The 23,033-nt window shown below is 49.8% G+C and overlaps 2 protein-coding genes across 2 annotated transcripts; both read left to right on the top strand.

The window, feature by feature from the left end:
• Nucleotides 1-1,294: 1,294 nt before the first annotated feature.
• DLL3 (delta like canonical Notch ligand 3) lies at nt 1,295-9,532 on the top strand. The gene is made up of 9 exons (XM_032486044.1): nt 1,295-1,754; nt 1,876-2,157; nt 2,997-3,054; nt 3,978-4,220; nt 5,296-5,513; nt 6,488-6,710; nt 8,134-8,725; nt 8,975-9,059; nt 9,392-9,532. Exons 1-9 carry the CDS (start codon nt 1,686-1,688, stop codon nt 9,395-9,397), a joined length of 1,776 nt encoding a protein of 591 aa, XP_032341935.1. The 5' UTR covers nt 1,295-1,685; the 3' UTR covers nt 9,398-9,532.
• A 1,666-nt stretch (nt 9,533-11,198) lies between these two features.
• SELENOV (selenoprotein V) lies at nt 11,199-19,129 on the top strand. The gene is given in 6 exon segments (XM_006177935.3): nt 11,199-13,702; nt 15,279-15,303; nt 15,449-15,502; nt 15,617-15,691; nt 15,786-15,884; nt 18,657-19,129. Coding segments are annotated over 5 exon segments (972 nt in total). The 5' UTR covers nt 11,199-12,962; the 3' UTR covers nt 15,864-15,884; nt 18,657-19,129.
• The last annotated feature ends 3,904 nt before the right edge of the window (nt 19,130-23,033 follow it).

The following is a 23,033-nucleotide window of genomic DNA, read 5'->3' as shown; positions in this document are numbered from 1 at the left end:
ATAGAGGAGTCACAGGGGGCAGTGGGGACCTCAGAGAAGGTACCTGACACCCTTGGGGAGTGTTAGGAAAGGCCTTCTACAGAAGGTCAAATCTGAATGGTGAAAAGAGAATAAGAATATATCCAGGAGAGGGGAAACCAGTGCAAAGGCACCTGGGATGTTCTGCACAATTAATGGCGGCCCTCCCCTGCTCAAAACCCTCCCATGACTCCCGTCTTCAAGATTAAGAGAAGAAAACTGTTTAGATTGAGTTATTTCATTCATTAAAAAATTATTGAGCACTTACTGTATACCTAGCTCTGCTGGGCTGTGCTTTATTGATGACCTCCAAAAGAAAAATAAGTACTTACATAATTGAACCTGTGTTTTCCTCCATAGTTATTAGCCTTAAGTATTATTATTATTTTTTTAATTCTGGGGGGAAAAAAGTTTACTCTGTCTAAAAGGCTTTGCTCAGCACCTGGCACAGAGTAAATGATTGTGACCAGAGAGCTGGAACATCTGCTCCTAACTGGCTTTCCTTGCTGTGGTCCTGGAATACTAAGGGGCTTCTGGAGGGTGTGTGTTGGGGGGGGTTCCCCCTCCCCCATTCATCCTGGAGTGAGGGAGTGGGCCCCTGATATGTGAGGACAGAATTTCCTGCCCATTTGCTGCTCACACCTTCCGGAGGCCAAACGGGCAGCCCAGCTGCGGCCCACAGGGGGAGGGGCGCAGCCGCCCGGCAGATGGCGGCATTTACATACAGCTGGGAGCCCCCTCTGAGGCGGGGGCTTCTCGTCCTGGCGTCTGGTGCATCCTTGATGTGGGGTTTGGGAGGGTGGCTTTGTTTTGGGGAGGGGAACACACTTGAGCAGGCGCGTGTGCGCGCGCGCGCGCACACACACACACACACACACACACACACACGGGTCCACAAAGAACACTGAATCTTCGTCTTATCTACATGGGGCTACATTCTTGGACCTCCCACACCCAGTTTCCTTCACAAACATACCCTCAGTCACAACCTTGCACAGACCTTACCACACACACAGCCACCTAGAGGCACCTGCACAGAGCACAAAGTCACAAGTTCATACGACTACACACAGTGGCCCAGGAGCTCACATACACTCATATACTTGCACAGCGAAGCATCCACACAGCCACACAATCTCAAAAAGTCACACAACCATGAAATCATGTACCCCTCCATTCTCCCATGCAGGTGCATGCTTACACACAGACACACACACACAGAATCTTAGAATTATTTACAACCTCACAAAGAGGCTTAACCATACACAATTTCAGGCACACGTGGTGCCACACAATCTCACCTAGACACAAAATCAGTCATGTACACTCTCCAGTAGCTCTTTCTCACACCACACACACACACACACACTCACAGAATTTTAAAACCATATCCAACCTCACATACAAGCTTAACCCCCAACCGCAAACTCCACCCTGTCCTCAGTCACACACAAAGTCACGCCCAGGCCCACAGACAAGATCATACACTCACTACATTGCCCTTGGCCACGACACGATTTCCCATTGCTCCAGCAGGCTCCCCTTCCCCTGCGACCTCCTCCCCTAGGGTCTCCTGGAACCGGGCCGCTGCCCGAAGGGGCGGAGCTGTCCTCTTAGATATAAGGCTCTGAGCCAGCAGCTGCGGCTCCCAAGACCTCCGAAAGGCCATGCTTGCCCCGCAGATGCCCCAGCTCCTGTCCCCGACGGTGATCCTGGCACTCTTTTTCCTTCCCCAGGTCAGAGCCCGAGTGGAGAGGGAGGGGGTGCGACCCACGGGTTTTGGGGGGGGGGTGTGCGGGGTGAAGGGGACACCTGGGTCCCCTCGGTCCCCTCACCCTGTTCCGCTTTCGGTCCCAGGCACGGCCGGCCGGCGTCTTCGAGCTGCAGATCCACTCTTTCGGGCCGGGACTAGGCCCGGGGGCTCCGCAGTCCCCTCGCAAGGCCAGGGGCCCCTGCCGCCTCTTCTTCAGGGTCTGCCTGAAGCCAGGGGTCTCCGAGGAGGCCGCCGAGTCTCCATGCACCCTGGGCGCGGCGCTGAGCGCGCGCGGACCGGTCTATACTGCGCAGCCCGGAGAGCCAGCGCCTGACCTGCCGCTGCCCGACGGCCTCCTGCGCGTGCCCTTCCGGGACAGCTGGCCGGTGAGACCCGGCCCTGGGGCACTCCCGCGCTGAGGGCCTTACCCAAACCTCGACTGCCATCTGTCCTCCAGCTTCCAAGACCCCAACCCTCCCCCTGGGGACTCCAAATTCCCAGACCAGTCAGACCCATAAAACCTACCCCCTGGAGACCCCAGTTTTTCTGATTCCATCTTGCCCTCTAGGGATCTCAAATGTTCTGACCCCAGCCTTGCACACTTGGAACCCCATTTGGAATTTCCAGAACCCCAAACCCACCTTCTAGAAACCCTGAATTCATAGAACACTACCTCTGTTCCCTGGGGATCTCTAAACACTGGTATCCTCATAGTTATCCCCAAATCTCCTTGCCCTTAGGGACCCTCACACCCTGACTTGGGGATCCCCAATATCCTCTCATCTTACCTGTTTTCAGACCTTCCAATTGGGTCCCGTGTCCATGACTTGCACTTCCAAAACCCTATTTCCCATCCCACAACCGCTAAAGCACAGAGGTAAACAGACCTATTTTTGAATTCTAGACCTTTGTCCTTTTGGGCAAGTGACTGTCTTTTTCCCAGTCTCAGTTTCCTCATCTGTAAAATGGGATCATCATGGTACATCGCAGTGATCCCTTTTGAGGGATTCAACCAGGTATCTTGAGTATAGTGCTTACCACATAGTAAGTGCTCAATAAAGCAAGCCAAAACTGTCATTCTTTCCCTCAGCCAGTCTCTCTGGGAATTGTCCCATGCCTGTCTGATCCCTGGAATGATCATCACTCTTTACCCCTGGCCTTCATCGAGTACCTGCCCTGATCACTATGTTCATTCTTTCCTCTCCCCCCTCCTCCACTCAACCAGGGCATCTTCTCTCTCATCATTGAAACCTGGAGAGAGGAGTTAGGAGAACAGATTGGAGGTGAGTGTCTTCAGTCCTGGGACTGCAGAGTAGAATGTAGGGACTCCAAGGGGTTAGGGCCTGATGTGAGGTCCAGGAGAGTGACACGGGGCTGTCTACTGTAGGGTGCGGTGTTCACAGGATTGCTGGACCCATGATGTCATCACAGCTCTTGGAGTGTGGTGCTGGGTGTTGACAGCTCCAGGGCTCTTGGCATGTCAATGTAGAAATGTCCTGATATTGGATGTAGGAATCCATGGTCCTGATACCAGGCAAAGAGGGGAAAGCTCATTTACTATTTTGGAATCGATGCCAGCAGAGCAGGATGTAGCATCTCATAGTCCTGCTCTGTCACCACCTGATTTTGAGAACCCAGGGTACAATATGAATTACTTTCTGGTTCTTGTACGCAAAGCTCTGTCACTGTGTCTGCACAGAGGTCCCAAAGAGCCTATGGGATGTTGCAGTTTCATGGAGAGGTTTCAGGGAGGGATATGGGGGTGATTTAATCAATTCTAGGGGGACTTCGGTGCTATATAAGGCCCACAGTGGGGATTCTGTCACCATTTTGATACAGGAAGATCCTGAGGCCCAATTTGGGGGTGTATTGCCCTCACTTCAAAGACCTGTCATTGCCCCTTGACCATATGGAGAATATTAGATGTCCCAGGGTGACAGAGGTCTCATCACAACTTAATATACAAAGATTCTGAGGCAAAATACAGGGGCTTCTATGGGAGAACTGTTATTATCATTATGGTCATAGGGATCGCGACATCAAAGGTGCCAGGGCTCATTAGGGGAGTTTGCAGCCTTGCTCAGTAACTGCCATTCTCAGGACTCAAAAAGGTTTGGCCTCGTGGGAGAGTGCGACCCTGCGCGGTCAGTCTCTATCGCGATATTGAGTCGGGTCGCACCCCAGCACATCTCCCTTCTCCCCGCAGGGCCCGCCTGGAGCCTGCTGGCGCGGGTGGCTGGCCGGCGTCACCTGGCGGCCGGGGGCCCTTGGGCCCGAGACGTGCAGCGCGCAGGCGCCTGGGAGCTCCGCTTCTCGTACCGCGCGCGCTGCGAGCCACCGACCGTCGGGGCCGCGTGCGCGCGCCTCTGCCGTTCGCGCAGCGCCCCCTCACGGTGCGGACCGGGACTGCACCCCTGCGCGCCGGTTGAGGACGAGTGCGAGACACCGCGTGAGTCCTATGTTTAACCCTACCCCATTCCGTCACGATCTCCAGGCGCCCCTCACAACCTAATTGCCCTCTTCGGGGAAATGGGGCCCGAGAACCCTTCCCCAGCTACCCTAGACACACCTCTCCATGAACTAGGGACTGCCGCTGACCTGGCAGCGCAGTAGCTCCCCTCATGGCCCCCAGCTCCCTTCCACAACTCAGCTACCTCCTTCAGGGAGCTGAGGGCCCCGGCCCCTCCCCAGATCTACTCATAGTCTTCAGCCCGCTCCCATGATCCAGCTACCGCTTTCAGGGAAACTGAGGACCCTAGACTTCCCTGCCTGGGCACTGCAGCCCACTCCCTCTTCCCAGCACTCTTGTCTACCCAAATAGGAATCCCATACCCATTTCCCATGCCATTACCCCCAGTTCCTCCCCTAACCCATACCCACACCCCTTTCCAGATGCTCAGACCCCAAAACTCCATCAGTTCTGCCCCAGGAGCACCCAGGAGCTTTGGAAACCTCCCTCCCCCTCCCCAGGGGTTCCACCATTCTCCCTCCCTGCGGTTACACTCCAGACCCCATTTCTTTCTAAAGCTTGGGATCCCCAACCCCCACCCTGGATACCCTCAGACCCCTCCCCGAATGTCTGAGCCCCAGTGAAACTCCTAGGACTCCCAGTCTTATCCAGATCATCCCAGACTTGCCTTAATCCAAGGCCCTCTCATTTCCCCCAGAATGCCAGGGGTCCCTCCCCAATCCCCAGTCCTCTTCCTTCATTCTCCTCTTTCCAAGCTCTGACCTGGGAGCTCCACTCAATTATCCTTCCAAGAGCTCAGACTCTGGAATTCCTTAGCCTGGGTTCAAATTCTTGTTCTGCCACTTCCTAGCTGGGCGGGTCACCCTGCCTCTTGGAACCTCAGTTTCCTGGCCCATAGAGTGGGAGTCACAATACCATTTAGCCCAGTGGATTGTCAGTCACAAAGATGAAACAAATGATGCATAGAAAGCGCTAAAAAACTTCTCTGATTCCTGTTCTCTGACTCTGCCCTTCATCAATGTTCCTCTTCTTTCTGCCTCTCCTCCCCCCACAGCAGCATGTCGAGCAGGCTGCAGCCCCGATCACGGCTTCTGTGAGCAGCCCGATGAATGTCAATGTCTGGAGGGCTGGACTGGGCCCCTCTGCACAATCCCTGTCTCCACCACCAGCTGCCTCAGCCCCAGGGGTCCATCCTCTGCCACTGATGGATGCCTCGTACCTGGGCCCGGGCCCTGTGATGGGAACCCGTGTGCCAACGGGGGCAGCTGTAGTGTTAGTATCACCCCTCCCACCTCTTCCCGGGCAGTACTTTCCCTTGGGAGTTCCCACCACCCTCTGTCTGGGGCTCCATGAAACAACAACCTAAGCTGCTGAGCGGGGGTGGGGAGCTGCAGGGGTAGCAATCAGGGAGGGCTTCCTGGAGGTGTCTGACCTGCATCTGGGGCCTTGAAGTAGGATGAGGTGATGGCAATGGGTTTGGGAAGAGCAGACCCAGTGGGTGGCACCTAAAGGTGTGGACATGGAATGACAAGGAGTCCTGTGGGGCCACAAACTGCACCCCCTGTGGGGTAGAGAACAACTCAGGGCTCAAGATAGGGGTGGTGGCGCCAGGTGGGTTGAGAATTAGGGATGGGGGGCACAAGAGAAGGCTTTCTGGAGATGAGCCCGGGTCTAGGGCTTCTGAAGTTTAATTTGGCTGGGAGGAGGTGACTGGAGAAATTAGACCAGATGAGTGGCCTCGGGTAAGCAAAGGTATGACTGTGGGAGGGAGCCTCGTGTGTACTGGGATGAAGTAGAGCCCAGGGTGGGCCACCTGGACACTGCTACTACTATGGGACAGTGAGAAACACTCAGTGTTTAAGTTGGGGGGTGCTGAGAGGGGAGAGCCAAAGAAGGCTTCCTGGAGGAGGTGGGCTTAGATTAGGACCTGGAATTAGGGCTGGGCTAGGCAGACAGACTCGGGGAGGGCAGACAGGGCCAGTAGCATTTGTTAGGCAAGGTGTAGGTGGGAATGGGATCTCTTTGGGCCTCCAGAGCCTTCCCTCTGCAGGGCTGGATGGCCAGACCCAGAAATACGGAGCAGAGTGTGGGGTTGTCTAGGGAGGACTTCCCTGGTGAGGCCCCTACATACTGGGAAGGAGGTGGGACTGGAGACGGAGCAGCCCTCACAGTGGTCAAGGTTGCAGAGGAGGATGGGATTTTGCTCCAAGGAAACCCTGATCCGAAGTCCTCTTGCTTCTGCCCAGGAGACACTGGGGTCCTTCGAATGCACCTGTCCCCGTGGGTTCTACGGGTTGCGGTGTGAGGTGAGCGGGGTGACATGTGCGGATGGACCTTGCTTCAACGGTGGCTTGTGTGTGGGAGGCGCAGACCCCGATTCTGCCTACATCTGCCACTGCCCACCGGGTTTCCAAGGCTCTAACTGTGAGAAGAGGGTGGACCGGTGCAGCTTGCAGCCATGCCGGAATGGTAAGGTGGGGAGGACAGAGCAATGAGGGATGGGGGATGGGAGTCCCTGCACAGTCAGTGGGCCCGAGCAGGGCTTGGCTCACATAGTCCCAGGTGGGACTCCTGTAGCCCTGCAGCCTGGGGAAGTGATCCTCCCCCTCAGCCCAGCCTCAGTTTGCTCTTCTGTAAAACAGGCGAGGTGATATTCCTAGCTCATAAATATCTGTTGATCATCCACTGAGTACTCGGCCCTGTTCTAGGCTCGGGGGATGGGATCAGGAAAGAGACAAAAATCCCTACCCTCATTGAGATGATGGGGTAGACAATAAAGAGGATAAATAAGTAAATATATAGGAGGTAGGATGGTGATAAAAACAAAGAAGAAAAGTAAAAGCCAGATGGGGGATGGGGAGTGTGTATGATGGGGGCAGGTTGACATTTTAGTTAGAGTGGTTAGGGAAGACCTTGCTGAAGGTGTAGGGAGGGAGCTGCGTGGGGAGTTGGGGGACCAGAATGTTCAGAGCAGAGGGACGAGTTGGTGCAAATACCCTGAGGTAGGAATGTGTCTGGTGTGTTGAGGATCGTGGGGAAGACAGTGTGGTTGGAGCAGAGTGAGTGAGGGGAGAGAGGTGAGAGATGAGGTCAGGGAGGGGACTGGGACAGATCCTGTACGACTTCATAGGTGATGGGGAAGATTTTGGTGTTACTCTGAGTGAGATGGAGCCACAGTAAGGTTTTCAACAGTGGAGAGACCTGATTTTTTGATATAGGTATTAAAATATTAAACAAGATTATGAATGTAAAGGGCTCAGTGCACCCTCTTATAACAATACTAATTCTTTCCAAAACACTCACTGAGTGTTCACCCGGGGCTGAGTGTTACTAGGGACACAGCAGCGGCCAGGACAACTCTGAGCCCTGCACTCATAGGGGTACCAGTCCAGAGGAGAAGGCAGAGTCGTCTTCAGACAGAGCCCAGAGCGGCTAGGGCTGTGATGGGGGAGGTCAGGACTGGGATGGAGGAAGAATCAAGGATGGCTTTCTGGAGGAGGGGACACCTGAAGGATGAGCTCAAGAGAACAGGTGAAAAGAATGGGAGAAAAGGAGGAAGGGAAAAGGGAGAAGATATAGGCCAAGGCCAGGTGGTTCAAACCCATTGTTCTGGAACCGTTAACTATTTAAATATGGTTGAAGCCGAGAGAAAAAGAGACAGACACAGAGAGCCAAAGAGGTGAGGCCGAGTTAATCCAAGACTTCATCAGGGGAAAAAAATGCAGGCCGCCTTTCCAAGCAAACTCCCAGAGGCGGCCCTTGAGTCAGATGAGACAGAGGGGACCCAGAGAAAAGGGGAGGGCGGGGATTACTGAGAAGAGAAAAAGAAGCCCGGGCGGGTCTGGGGCATCGCTCCTCCCAGACCGCACCCTCGACACCCAGTTCCCTACAGGCGGGATCTGCCTGGATCTGGGCCACGCCTTGCGCTGCCGCTGCCGTGCCGGCTTCGCGGGGCCGCGCTGCGAGCACGACCTGGACGACTGCGCCGGCCGCGCCTGCGCCAACGGCGGCACGTGCTTGGAGGGCGGCGGCGCGCGCCGCTGCTCCTGCGCGCTGGGCTTCGGCGGCCGCGACTGTCGCGAGCGCGCCGACCCATGCGCTGCGCGCCCCTGCGCCCACGGCGGCCGCTGCTACGCTCACTTCTCCGGCCTCGTCTGCGCCTGCGCGCCCGGCTACATGGGCACGCGGTGCGAATTCCAGGTTCACCCCGACGACGCGGACGGCGGCGCAGGCGCACTGCCCGCGGCCCCCTCGGGCCCAAGGCGTGGGGACTCGCAGCTCTTCTTTTTGCCGCCGGCTTTGGGACTGCTGGTGGCCGCTGGTTTGGCGGGCGCTGCGCTCTTGCTGGTTCACGTGCGACGCCGTGGCCCTGGCCGAGATACTGGGTCTCGCTTGCTGGCGGGGACCCCGGAGCCATCTGTCCAATTGCTCCCTGATGCACTGAACAACATGAGGACGCCCGAGGGGTCCGGGGATGGCCCAAGGTGAGCGGTTTGTCCTCAGACGTATTCCTTATCCCTCTTGGCTGCTTGCATCAGTCTCCGTAATGCAGTTAGCTTGATGCCTTGGTGGGCTTTCCTGATCGATCACTTTCACTTCTCCCAGCTCCAACTCTTTTCTGTTTGAGTCGTTTCACAATCCCTCTGGTTGGCTTTGGATTCCTCTCCGTGGTGGGTGGGAAAACAAGATGTGAGAATTTAAAGGGTCTGGATCTTACTCCCTTCCTCCCGCAGCCCGTCCTCAGATTGGACTCGCCCTGAAGATGGAGACTCTCGTTCGATTTACGTCGTATCTGCTCCTTCGATATATGCCCGGGAGGTAGTTACACACCTCTCCCTCGTCTGCACACATTGGGCGTACTGGGCAGAGGCAGCCCCAGCTTTTCCTGTAGCTCTCCTTTATCTGTCAAATGAGGAGGGTAGAGTCTCTGGAAGGTCTTTAAGCCCGCTTTTCAGTCTTGTACTTAATTTAGTTCTACCTTGCATCCCTTTTGCTATCGTCTCAGCTACTTGGCATCTTCTCTTTGACTTCAAGAGGTCACAGTAGGGAGCCTCCTCCAGAGCTTCTCCACGGATTTCCGCTCACTGGGGGGAGGGAGGGGTGGCGGAGGGGCAGCCCTTTCTAATGCCTCCTACTTGTTTTGTTTCTAGGCCTAACCTGCCCCTTCTCTATCAGCACCTGGAGACAGAACCTGGATACTTTTGTATTCTCTGCTTCAGACACTTTGGAGTTCAAGCTGGAAGGGGTGACTGGGAGGATTTTACCATTGGAAGTTGTACATAATGGTTATTTATATCTTATCTTTTTCCTCTCGCCATCTCTCCAGAGACATCTATAAAGGCTCTTATTTTGATCAACTTGGACTCATCAAGTTGAGTACTTTCTATGTGGTGTTGGTACTGAGGGGAGCAATTTGGTTTCCTGAGACAGGACTCTGATGCAGGGGTCAGAAACAACTCAAAGTGGTTTAAATAAACAAGAGAATTTATTAGTTCATAAAAATGAAAATCCTGTGGTAGGTGTAGCTTCCACAGGGCTAGATTCAAGGGCTCAGTGTTGTTCTCCAGTTGTCTCTGGGTGACTTCGTATGTAGATGGACTTTCACTGGCGCTGGCTTGCTACATGACAACTTGAACTAGTAGCCAGGCAGTATGGCTTATTTTGATTGGCGAGGCTTTGTCATTTGTCTAGTGTGTGGCAGGACTTAAGGTCAGCTTGTCTAAGTCACATGGAATAATGAGCAAGGGAGTGTCCTTCCCTCTACCAAAAAACAGGGTTTGTTACTAGACAGAAGTACTGGACTTAGTAGGCAAACAAACAGAACCAGTGAGAGTAGAAAGAACCTATTTCCAGGGGAATCTGAGGTGCAGAGAGTGGAGTAATTGCAGCAACTCCTTCGTAATGAGATGGAACAAATCTTAGTAAGATCTTGCAGAGAGGGGGTATTTTCTTAAATTTTGAGACTATTCTAAGACAGTTAATCACGCAGCTAATACTACTTCTATCACAGAAAATATAAAAAGCCTCCATCAGCCAATTTCCACCAGTCCTCTTTCCCCATATTTTCTAGCGGGGAGAAGGCTGGGACAGTGCCCACACACTTTTGGAAATGAGCAAAATCCTAGAAACTGAAGAAGAGAGAACAGAGAAAAAAGTAACAAATGGAATGTAGCAGCAAGTGATCAAATGAAGGGGTTCTTTGATTAGAACAGTAGCCAAGGGATCCACATATTCTTTTAATTCAGTCAGCAGATACCATATATACCTATGTGTACAAATAAATAGCTATGTGTACAAAGTCTCCTTTCAGGTTTCACTATGTTGAATTTCTATGTCATGAAGATTAAATATAGCATTAAAGAAAATGGGCATTAAAACAAAAGTAATATTTAAATTGAGGTTAAAGGCAGACATCAAAACCAGCCCATTATTCCTTCTAAGACAACTTGATCTTCAGAGGCCAGTCTTTGCTGCCTTGAACAGAGTATGCAACCTGCCGAAAGAGCAGAGCTCAATTTAAAAGCAAAGATGGGGGGCTGGGGGCTAGCTCAGTGGTAGAGTGCATGCTTAGCATGCATGAGGTCCTGGATTCAATCCCCATCCCTCCACTTAAAAAAAAAAAAAAAGGAAGATGGGAAGTTGTGTTATGCTCATGCTGGTTTTTTTTGATCAATGGCTGCTGAAGGCAGGCAGTTGCATCCCATGGATTCCCCCTTTGATGTACTTCCTGGTGTCAGTGATGTGTCACCTGTGGCAGAGTGTTGGCATCACCGTACACATCCATGAGTCATTCCAGGAATAGTACCGACTGGATGATCAGAGAGTGATGACTGGAGTTCTCTGATTCACCACTGTAAGGGAAGAGTCCTGCACCCAAGTCAGCAGGCCCTTTAAAGTGCAGGCTGTGATCCATGGCTTTGCCTCACTGGGATGCTGCAGGCTGAGCCCAAGGTAGCAGCTGCTGGGGCAAGAAAAACCATCTCAGATGGTTAGCACTCACAGGGAAGGAAAGTTATTCTGGTCCATATCCCTTCCCTTTAAAGGTGAAAGGAAGCAGAGCCCCAGAGGACTAAAGTGGAAGGCATTCCCCAAATGGTCGTTTTTTTTTTTCTCTTTTGGCAGGGCTTTTAATCTTTCAGGCCTAGACTTACTGCATTTACCACAATGACAGTAGTGAATAAAGTACCCTAAGTGATCACTCCAAAAAAGCAAAAAAAAAAAAAAAAAAAAAAGACAAAAAATCAAAATGCCTACAAATGCACAGAAATCAGACAGCCTTGGTTCAGATCTTGGTTCTGCTACTTACTCGGCCAAGTCACATCACCTCTCTGTGCCTTAATTTCCTTATCTGTAAAATGAGACTAGTAAAAGAACCTGCTTCAGAAGGTTATGAGTATTAGCTAAATTAATAAATACAAAGCATTTTATAACAGAGTCTGGCATATATTAGATGCTCACTAAATGTTTGTTCTCAATATTATGCTAAAAGAGGAAAGCCTATTTCAAGTTCATTTCACAGAGAAACCAACTGAAGCCTAGAGAAGAGTAGAGACTTGCCTAGCATCACACAGGACATTCAGGGTCTTTCTTGATCCTCCTGGTATTTGGGACTCAGGCCCAAGATTTAGCACAGGAAGGTCTCTCAGGGGTCAGGAAGCACAGTGGGCCATGACCTCTCCTCTGCTCGAAATCTTCCATGAATCCAAATAGGTCTGGATCTGACCTAATAGCATGGGACCAATGTCAATATCCTGGTTTTGATAATGTACTGTGGTTACATAAGATGTGTTATTGGGGAAAGCTGGGTGAAAGATACAAAAGAATTTTCTATACTCTTCCCCAACTTCTTGCGAGTGTGAAAACTGTTTCAAAATAAAAAGATAAATATTTATTCAGTGCCTACTGTGTGCCAGGCCTTGTTTTAGGAGCTGGGGATTTAGCAGTGAACCAGACAGGTTCCCACCCTGGAGGAACTCACAGTGTGATAGAGTCCTTGGCAGAGGAGTTCTGTGTCAGGACCCTGAAGCCTGACAGCTTGTCTGAATCCTGGCTTTACTACAGCTTATCAGCTGTAGGCATATGTGTAGCACTTAGCACTGTATAAATGTAAAATCTGTTACTGTTGCTCATTATGATTTTTCTGCAGATCTCTCGGTTGTCCCCTCTTCTAAGAAGCCCTCCCTGATTGCCCCAGACTGGTTCTAGCACCTCTTCTGGGATCCCACAGGCCCATGTGCTTCCTCACCACATCTCTGACCCCCGTGCCTGTGCTTCCTCCACCCTCACCCTGACCTCACTGGGCTGTCATTGTTTGGCGATTGGTATATCTCCCGCACTGGACAGGGAGCCTGATCACTGGATGTGGGCTTGCCTGATCACTGCTCTGGCCCCAGAATCACCCAGCACAGGACTGAGCACATAGCAGGCACTCAGTAATCAGATATTGAACGCATGAATGTTAAGGACACTGGCAGTCTGTGTGTTCCTTACCCTGGAGGTGAGGATTAAGGGAATGGGAATTATCAGGCGGGATCTGGAGGTCCCGGCCCCATCCTGGCCCAAAGCAGTAGAACCTGCGCGCTGAATGGAACCCCATGTAACAGCGCCCCATTGTGGTCGCCTCCCATTTTAGAACCCTGCGCGGTTAAGGCTCTCCCTGCCCGAGGCAGGAGGGCCTGGCGGGATCCCAACCTGGGTATCTGGGGTCCGCCCCTGACCCCCATGAACAACCAGGAGCGGGCCCCAGGCCCCACCCCGGCCCGGACCTTGGCTTCGGTCCGGGCCTCAGTTCCGGCCCGGGGTTCGACCGTGGTCAGAAACTCCATCCCGGTCCGGACTCCGACTCTGGTCCGGACCTTGGCCCCGATCCGGACCCCAACTCCAGTCCGGACTCCAACTCCCGTCCGGACGCCAACTCCGGTCCGTACCCCGACCCCTGTCCGGACCCCGACTCCGGTTCGGATCCCAACACCGGTCTGGACCGCAACTCCAGTCCGTTCACCGACTCCGGTCAGGATCCCGACTCCGGCTGGGATCCCAACCCCGACCCCGTCTCGGATCCTGGTCCCTGCCTTGGAACCCCTCCCAAACTCCGGCCTATCTTCGGATCCGCCCCCAGAACCTGATCCCCAGCTCACTTTGTCGCCTGATCAGGATCCTGCGCCGACCCTGAGGGTGAAGCCCATCCCATCGTTCACCAATGGCTTCGGTCCCACCCAAGAGCCCTTTCCTGCCCTTACTCCATTGGCCACCGATTTCCTGGGGTCCACCCTCGAGTCCAGCCCGAGGGCAGACCCATCGGCCACCAAGTTGATAGATTCCACTTCTGGACATAGCCTGGCGACGCCCATCCTTGGGACCATCCCGTTGGCCGTCACCTTACCGTTTTCTGCCAACACATTCGCCTCCACCAGCGAGAACATCCAAGTGGACAACAAGATCATGATTCGCGTGGTCTACTGGTCAGGGGCTGTCCCCACCCACAGCGGCTTCCTCCCCCGGGGCAAGGGCTGGAGGGGGTAGGCGCCACCTGCCGTTCTCTTTGGAACTAGCGATCTCTGGGTTCACTCGTTCACTCTCCTGTGAACAGAGCCACCTGCTTTCCTCCCCTGTAGAGCAGAGGGCCCTGAGGGAGGACAAGGGGTGGGAGAACTTCAGAGGCTGGGTGTTCAGGGACAGTCTTTCTCAGGAGGTGGCGCTTAGGTTGCTACTTCTCAGTGAGGAGCCACTAAGAAGAGTGGAGAAGGGGGTACGAGTAGGGGGATCAGGTCGCCCCTGTGATGGGGGTGGGGGCGTGGGGGGTGGAGGGAGGGGGGAAAAGGGGAGGGGAACAGCCAGTGCAAAGGCCGAAGGAAGCTGGCTTTAGTCTGCATTCCTGGTCTCAGAGCTGAATCTTTGTGTCCCCACAACAGTAACAGCAGTGACCTTCCTTTGCTCTTACTGAGACCCAGGGCTGGATGTGGCCGGGGGAGGGGCATTGTCTTCTCTCTAATCCCTGTGCCTCTCTCCTGCTCTAGAAGGTTCCGGTTTTCTGTCTCTCCAACTCACAGCCGTTTTCCCTTTCCCTATGTGGTGTGTCTCTTTCCCCATCTCCCCACCCCACCCCCTTTCTCTGCCCATTTCCTCCTTTAAAATTTTTTTTTTTAAACTTTTTCCCTTCCAGTTTATTGAGATACAATTGACATACAACACTGTATATTTGAGGGGGATAATTAGGTTTATTTGTTTTAATGGAGGTACTGGAGATTGAACCCAGGACCTCATGCATGCTAAGCATGCGCTCTACCACTGAGCTACACCGTCCTCCCCATCTCCTTTCTATCTCTCTGACTCTGTGGATTCATTCATTGTTTTGTTTCTTCAACAACCATTTATTAAGTAAATCCCTGCTTATTCACTGCTGTGTCTCTGATGCTGGCCTTGTTCTCAGTATCAGAGACATAGCAGTGAATGAGACAGATCCCTGTGGCATGGACATTCTGGTGTGGAGGGGCAGGGATGGACAATAAACATGACACATGGCAAATTATTTAGGATCTTAGAAGGCAATCAGTGCTATGGATCAAAGGCATCTTGGGAGGGGTGTCACAGTTTTAGCTGGGGTAGTCAGGAAGTTTTCACTGAGGAGGTGATCTATGAGCAAAGACTTGAAAGAGGGGAGAGGTGGAGCCTTGTGAATACCAAGGAAAGAGCATTCTGCATAGGGAATGGACAGTGCAAAGGCCCTGGGGCAAAGCATGCCTGGAACATTGGAAGAAGAGCTATGAAGTCCCTATGGCTGGACTAGAGTGGGCCAGGGGTAGGGGGAAAGTGCGAGGAGATGGAGCAGAGAGGTGGTAGGGCCAGATCCTGTGGGGGCTTGTGGACCACAGGGAGGACTTTTTTTGCTGAGTGAGGTGGCGTCTTGGGAGGCTTTTGAGCAGGTGAGGGATGGGATTTGACTTAGGTGTTCACAGTGTCCCTCTGGTTGGGGAGATACTGAAGCAGTGTCTTCCCTCCATCTCTCTCTGCCTCCCTCCTCTTGCCCTTGACGTCCAGTGGCCTCTGAAGCTATGGCCTTAGGGTGAGTAGTTTTAACTTTGGAGGTGGGGGAGTGTGAACCATGAGGTCTGGAAGGAATTCCTATTTCCCTTCCCTCAAGACCTGTGACCCCATGACCCTTTGGTCCTCTGATCCTGTGACCACACGGTCCCATCTCCTCCCCACAGTACATCCTACTGAAAAAGAGCCTGGAGCAGCAATTTCCAAATTGTCTACTCTTTGTGAGTGCACTGGTGGCCCAGGGGAATGGGTTGGGTATTCAGGGCTGCAAGACCCCCAAAGGGGCTTTGAGGGGAGCTCTTAGCCTCTGCCAACGCCTAATATTCCCTCCCCAGGAGGAGGACGTATCTGCCCAGGCTACAGGGGAGTTTGAAGTGTTTGTGGATGGGAAACTGGTCCATTCAAAGAAGGTGATTCTAAGCAAGGGTCCTGGACAAGAAGGGAGGGTGGTGTTCCAAGGCGTGGGAGACAGACACATTTGTGCTCTTTCCCCTCCGTGCCCAGAAAGGTGATGGCTTCGTGGATGAGACCAAGCTGCGGAAAATTGTGAGCCTTATCAATGAGGAGATCAAGAAAAGGTAGCAGGCAACTGGTGAGCTGGAGGTGAGGTCGGAGGGGTGGAGACCGGGCTGTGGGTGGGTGGGTGGATAGGAGGCAGGGCCCTGTGTTGGAGTCAAAGACACCCTAGCCCCAATCCTAGTGCAGCCAGTCCTCAGTGTTACAGTCAGGACAAGTCATCTACATCCTTTTAGGAACCTTGGCTTCCTCATCTATAAAATGGGGTTATTGAGATGATTTCATAAGATGCCTCTTATAAGGTAATAAATAGTGCATGGCTCAGAGTCGGGCGCAGTGTACAACAGTGGTACATTTTTTCCAAAAGAGCTTTTGTCTTTTTCTTAGCTTTTAGTTGTGTGTGTGTTTTGTTTTATTTTGTTTTTTTTTTTTTGGTTGTAAAGCTGTAATGGCATGTGACTTTTCAACTTATAATTAAGTCGATTAAAATTAAGCACATTAAAAATTCCATTATTAGTCGCCCTAGCCACATTTCAAGTGCTCACGGCCAGATGTGGCTGGCTGCCGTATTGGACAGTGCAGATGTAAAACATGGAAGCCGTCACTGCAGAAAGTTCTATTGCTAACATTGTTTTAAGATATTAAAGCATAGACACAATAATTTATTTGCCACTGATACTGGATTTTTTAATATATTTTTAATTTAATTATAATTTTTAATGAAGGTACTGGGGATTGAACCCAGGACCTTGTGGGTGCCAAACACTTGCTCTACCAGTGAGCTAAATGCATCCCCCAATCCTGGATCTTTTTTTTCTTTGAGATGGAGAGGGAGGTAATTAAATTTACTCATTTACTTACTTTTTTTAGAGGAGGTACTGGGGATTGAACCCAGGACCTTGTGCATGCTAAGCATGTGCTCTACGACTTTGAGGTATATCCTCTCCCCTTCCCAATACTGGATTTTTAAAACCACTTACTACATAGGTATTTGTAGCTGCTACTAATTTAATACTTTGTCTGTTTCATATCTACTTTACAGTTGTTTTCAACTTTATTGAGGTGTAAATTATGTGTAAGAAACAGTACATGTTTAAAGCATGTAAGTTGATGAGCTTTGACATACCAATACACCCATGAAACCAGCGCAAAACCAAGATGATGAACATATCTGTCACCCCCCAAAGTTTCCTCAGCAATTTCTGTAATTTCTCCCACCCTCTCCCCTGTCCCAGGCCACCACTGACTTGCTTTCTGTCAGCATAGATTCGTTTGCAATTTCTAGAATTTTATGTAAGTGGAGGCTGTAATTTTTTCAAACCTTTATGGTGGAAATTTTTAGACATAAATATTAGTTGGGAGACTCGTATGATAAACTCCATGTACGCATCATCCAGGTCAACTAGTATAGCTTTCTCTTCTCTCATTTCATCTTCTCTCCTGCCCCCTTTTTTTTGCTCTGTCCTATTTTAAAGTATATTCCAGACCTCATGTTTTTCACCTGTATGCATCTCTAATAAATAAGTTTTTAAAAGAAATACAAGGCCATTTTTTACACCCAACAAAAATTTTAAAATGTCTTAATACAATCTAATACCCATCCTAGTGTCTCAAAAAGATCTTTTTACAGTTAGTTTGTTGAATCAGGACCCAGACAAGGTTCATATGTTATATTAGCTGTTTTTAAAGAATTATAAAGAGGATTTTTGGAATCCTTAGTATGTGCCAGGCTTTTAGTAGGTCTCCTTTTAAGCAGCCAAGCTGGGGGTGAGGGGCAGGGGAGGCAGAGGAGAGATCTGTTTCTCACACTTGCCAATATACAGAATATGATCGTAGTTATCTACGTAGCCTCCAGGGTCACAGAGACTTAGATTCAAATCCTGGATCCATCAGGCCCACAAAGCTGAAGTGGGGTGAGGTAGATGTTGTGAGGTAGGAACCTGCCAAAGCCCTTTAGTGAGTGACAGCTGTTGTTATTGGAATCAGTCAGGATGTTTCTAATTGCAGCAGAAGACTGTTCCAAATGGCTTAAGAAATAAAAAATTGGCTCATGGGAATAAGTCTAGGGGCTAATTTAGTTAGCTGCAGGCATGGCTGGATCCAAGCACCAAAAGGTTGCCATTGGGAATCTGACTCTCCTTCACTCTGGGTTCTGCATTTTTCCATGGGCTAACTTTACTCTCAGGCAGGCTTCCTCTCCTGGTGCCATAAATCCTGCCAAAGATTCCCACTGGCATGGCTTAAGTCACATGTCCATCCCTGAGCCAATCACTGAGGCCCAAGGGAATGCAGTGCTCTCTTTGGCCCGTCTTGGGTCGTGTGTCTTTACCTCATTGGGTTTCATTTTATTTAGCAAGTATTTGCTGAGTACCTACTCTGTGCTGGATACTGTTCTAGATCCTGGGGATGATGATACAGCAGTTAACTAAACAGATACAAACCCCTGCCCTAGTGGAGCTGACGTTCTAGCCGGGGAGGCAGACAATGAACAAGACATATAGGCAAATAGAAAACACTTAGGAGGAGATAAATGGTGGGAAGAAAAATGAATCAGGGAAGGGGCACGGATGCTGCTGGGAGTTTTCTGCAACTCTAAGTTGAGTGGTCAGGGAAGACCTCATTAGGAAGGTGATATTTAAACCCTTGAAGAATGTGCAAAGGCCCTGTGGTAGGAGTGTGTCTGGTGTGTTTGAAAATGGTGGAGAGACACTACTGGGCATTGTAATCCATGGAAAGCATTAGAATGGTTCCTGACACATAGTAAGCCCTATAGATGCTATTTTTTTTTTTTTGGAGTTGTTGTTGTCATTGTCATTGTTATTAAACTTTTTTTTTTTCTTTCCTCTCTTCCCATCTCAGGAGCCTCAGCAGGATGACGAGAAGGGCTGAAATGTTGCCAAGTCAGGTCCTTTTCTGATGGTGGCTGGGGCTGGGGTGGGGTCGGGGAGGGGTGAAGAGGGAAATACATAGAGTTGGCCTCCCTGTGTTTTGGTCTGACTGTGTTTGCTGTCACCACATTCACTCCTGACATCTGAGGAAGTCGCCTGCTACCTGCTACTGGGTTCCCAGCATCTCCTATGTCCTGGACCTGGGTGGTGGGGAGAGGAGGCCAGCTTTGAACATGAGGCTAGTCCTCTTGCTCCTGAGCTTTGCTCCTGATGGTCTAGCCTCAACTCCTCATGCTGTTGAGGTCAGCATCTTTCTTTTGTGGCTTTTTCATTTCCCCTGCCCGGGTTCAAAATATGTTTTGAAAACTTCCCATCTCATTGGCATTTTTAGAGGTTGAAAGAGAAATAGGGATTGTGGCAAGACATCCCAGACTTCACTATGTGTTAGAGCCCACTTTCTAAACCCACAGGTCTTAGAATCTCAGTGTTGGAGGGGGACTTGATGACCTGGGAGAGGAACATTGTTGCATTCGGTGGGTATTGATGAACCCCCTACCCTGCACCTGGCTCTGGGGGGTCACTGGGCATGTGCCAGGAGGTCCAGGCAAGGCATGGGAATCAGAACTTTACCACGGAGTCACTGTGTGACCTCCAACAAGGGCTGCCACCTCTCTAAATCTCAATTTCCTCCTCTGTCAAATGATGGTTGTAATTCTCCTTAATCATAAAATTTCCAAAGTCTGGCACAGAATATGTAAGTTTTGGTCAGACGTAGATTTCAATCAGGAGTGCTCTTGCCTGCAAGTAACAGCAAACTGGACTGCCAGTGGCTCACACCATAGGAAAAACAAATTGTTTTGCTTGTGAACTGGTCGAAGGGGGCTGGAGTCAGCCAGCTGTCCAACTATGCCGTCAGGGACCCATAGTTTTTCTCTGTTTCTTCTCTGCCATCATTAAGGTATGACAGTGAACTGGCTCTGGGGCTCATGCCTGTTGTTTCATTGTTGCACCTTTACCCATTACGTCTGTATTCCAGGCGGAAGAGGGTTGAAGAAGGTAAGGACACGCCTGCTGGGCCACTATCTTTTTTAGGAAAGCAAAACTTGGTGGGACAGTGGGTATAGCTCAGTGGTAAAAAGCATGCTTAGCATGTAGGAGGTCCTGGGTTCAATCCCCAGTACCTCTTTAAAAGAAAAAAAAAAGCAAAACTTTCCCAGAAGCCCCACCCAGTCTTCTGCTGTGACTGTGAGATAGTGCCCTGGCCCCTTCCCACCCACCCACCTCACCTCCCTCACCTCACCTGCAGCTCACCAGTTGCCTGCTGCCTTTCCCTGCTCTCACTGATAATGCTCACAATTTTCTGCAGCCTGGCCTCACCCAAAGCCATCTTGATTATGATTCAATATGGATTGAATAGGGATAGGAAGCAACAGTTGGAGGTGCTGTCAAAGTCCGAAGTCTAACATACACTAGCATTGGGAGGATGTGAGTGAGTGAGAACGATGAGTGAGTTAAAGGATTTGACTGTAGGTTTCTTATTATGTCATAAGGTAAATATGATAAATCATAATAAGGTAATCAATACTTTTAAGGTTTTTATGGTAGGCGGACTTCTAAGGTGACCTTCAATGACCTGCACCTTCATATAACCTCCATCCCTTGAGTGTGGGTGGGACATGTGACTATAATGGGGTATCACTCCCATGACTGTGTCACATTATACAACAAAAAGAATTTTGCATTGAGTTTGAGGCCATCAGATAGATTATCTTGGGTGGGCCTGACCTAATCAGGCGAGCTCTTCCAAGAGACAAGAAGCATCAGAAGAAATTCTCTGGCTTACTTTGAAGAAGGTGTGGATTGTTGTGAGAAGGCCACTTGGCTAGGTCTTGAGGACAACCTCTAAGAGCTGAGAGTGACCTCCAGCTGGCAGGCAGCAAGAAAATGGAGATCTCAGTCCTACAACTACAGGGAACTGAATTCTGCCCACAATAGGAATAAGCATGGAAACCACAAGTGAGGGTATAGTCCCGGCCACCCATGTGATTTCAGCCTAGTGAGACCCTGAGCAGACATCCAGCTAACCCAGGTCTGGATTCCTGACCATGGAAATTATGAAAATTAATAATTATTAAATTTAATAAATAATAAAATAAAATATTTAATAATTATTAAATATTTGTTAAGTGCTTAATAATATTTAATACATTTATGTTGTTTCAAGCTACCAAATTTGCGATAATTTGTTTTGCCACAATGGAACACTAGCACAATTTTGACCAAAGGTTTTTGGCTATGACATTCGATCATATCAGTCACCATAATAACAATAATAATAAAAGGTGACACTTGGAGGACTTACAGTGTGCCATTTCAACATACCATTTGGGATCGTTCAGAGTTTCAACGTTTTGGTCTCAAAATCTTTTTATTTATACAAATTGAGGAACAAAGCACTTCTGTTTATGAGAGCTGTACCTACTAATATTTACTGTATTGAACATTGAGACCATAAAAATATATGAATTGATTATAAAATAAGATCTACTTTTTCAAGGAGAAAAATCCTTTCCAGAAGGCTTAGCAGATGTGTGATCTTAAATCTGATTGGCTCTCCTCAGATCACATGCCAATCCCAGGCCAGTCAGTCCCTTGTAAATAGGAATGGGATTGCCAAATTTAGAGCAGCAATTCTCAAATTATTTGGTCTCAGGATTGCCTTACACTTGATCACCCAACTGCTTGATCCCCAGTTTTTAAAAAGTCATCCCATTTTTTTGAGGGGGGGTTTAAGTTTAATTACTATTTTTAATGGCAGTACTGGGGATTGAACCCAGGACCTCATGCACGCTAAGCACACTCTCTACTACTGAGCTATGCCTTCTCCCCTCCAAGCAGTTTTTGTTTCTGTAGATTCATCTATGGTTATTCACATCTTAGGAATTAGAACTGAGAAATTCTACAAACTATTTAAAACAATAAGCCCATTACATGTTAACATAAATAATATTTTTAATGAAAACATAACCATTTTCCAAAACAAAAAATAGTGAGAAAAGTGGCATGGCCTCACATTTTTGTAAATTTCTGTAACATCTGGCTTTAGAGAAGATACATGACACTAAATCAACTACGATGATAATAATAAAAAAGAAAGTGTGCGATAAAATAGTTCTGAGTTGGGCAATGGCAATACCTGTTTTCAGATGATTTGTTCTTTTGACCCCCATAGTTTTAAGTTTTTTTGAATTCATTTTCAAAAATGGAAAATAAAGCACTTTCACACAAAATCTCCATTCCCAGCTTTTCTTGAAGCTGTAGTGGTGCTGGACTTGTGTTTCCACATGGCACAACTGGCCAAAGTTGAGTAGTAGCTGATGCCTTTGGAGTCACAATCTGTGAGTCCCCACCACTCCCTGTTGTCCCACACTCACCTCCACTTTGGTCCTGTAGAAATTTGAGTTAATGACCTCTGATTATAAGGGTCATTTCTGGGTGCCTGACCCATCTCCCTCTTAGGATCGGGGCCCCTGCCTATCTCCCTCCTCTGTATAATCAGTACCTCAGGCCCTATAATCATGGCTTTGAGGACTTTGGAATTTCTCTGAAGGGTTTTGACTGGGAAGAGACTGAAAACTGGAGCCACTTATTCAGGGGTTATGAATTCATTAAATGATAGGCAGGAGGAGGGGAGCCAGGACATGTGGGGACCCAAAGGGGCCTGGGTTTCCAGAGAAGCTTATGGAAACAGAGGCCTCCAATTGTTTTAATTGAAGCATAGTTGATTTACAATGTTGTATTAGTTTCTGGTGGGTGGCATAGTGATTCCATGGGCACTTAGGTTGTTTCCATATCTTGGCTATTGTAAATAATGCTGCAATGAACATAGGGGTTCATATTATCTTTTAAAGGTAATATTGTCAAAGTCTTTGGGTAAATACCCAGAAGTCAGGTAGTGGGGTCATGTGGTAGTTCCATTCTTAATTTTTCCATAGTGGGTGCACCAATTTATACTCCCACCAATGGTGTATGAGGGTTCCCTTTTCTCCACATCCTCACCAACACTTGTCATTGTCTTTTTGATAGTAGCCATTCTGACAGATATGAGGTGATATTTCATTGTGAGATAGTAGTTTTCTTGCTTCTGGTGTCTGCCCCCTGGTGGTTGAGGCTGGTCTAGGGGCCTGTCTAGAGGCGCCTGTCCTGTGGTTGGTGGAGATGGGTCTTGGCTCGCTGGTGGGCTGGGCCGTGTCTAGGGGCGTCTAGAGGCAGCTCTGGGCCCTCCAGTCCCCAGGCAGCCCATAGTTGCCTGGCCTGAGGCTTCCCAGCACCGGAGCCCACAGATCGC

This window comes from Camelus ferus, chromosome 9 (assembly GCF_009834535.1).
Source record: "Camelus ferus isolate YT-003-E chromosome 9, BCGSAC_Cfer_1.0, whole genome shotgun sequence".
NCBI classification, from domain to species: Eukaryota; Metazoa; Chordata; class Mammalia; order Artiodactyla; family Camelidae; genus Camelus; species Camelus ferus.
This window is presented reverse-complemented; position numbering and strand designations above follow the sequence as displayed.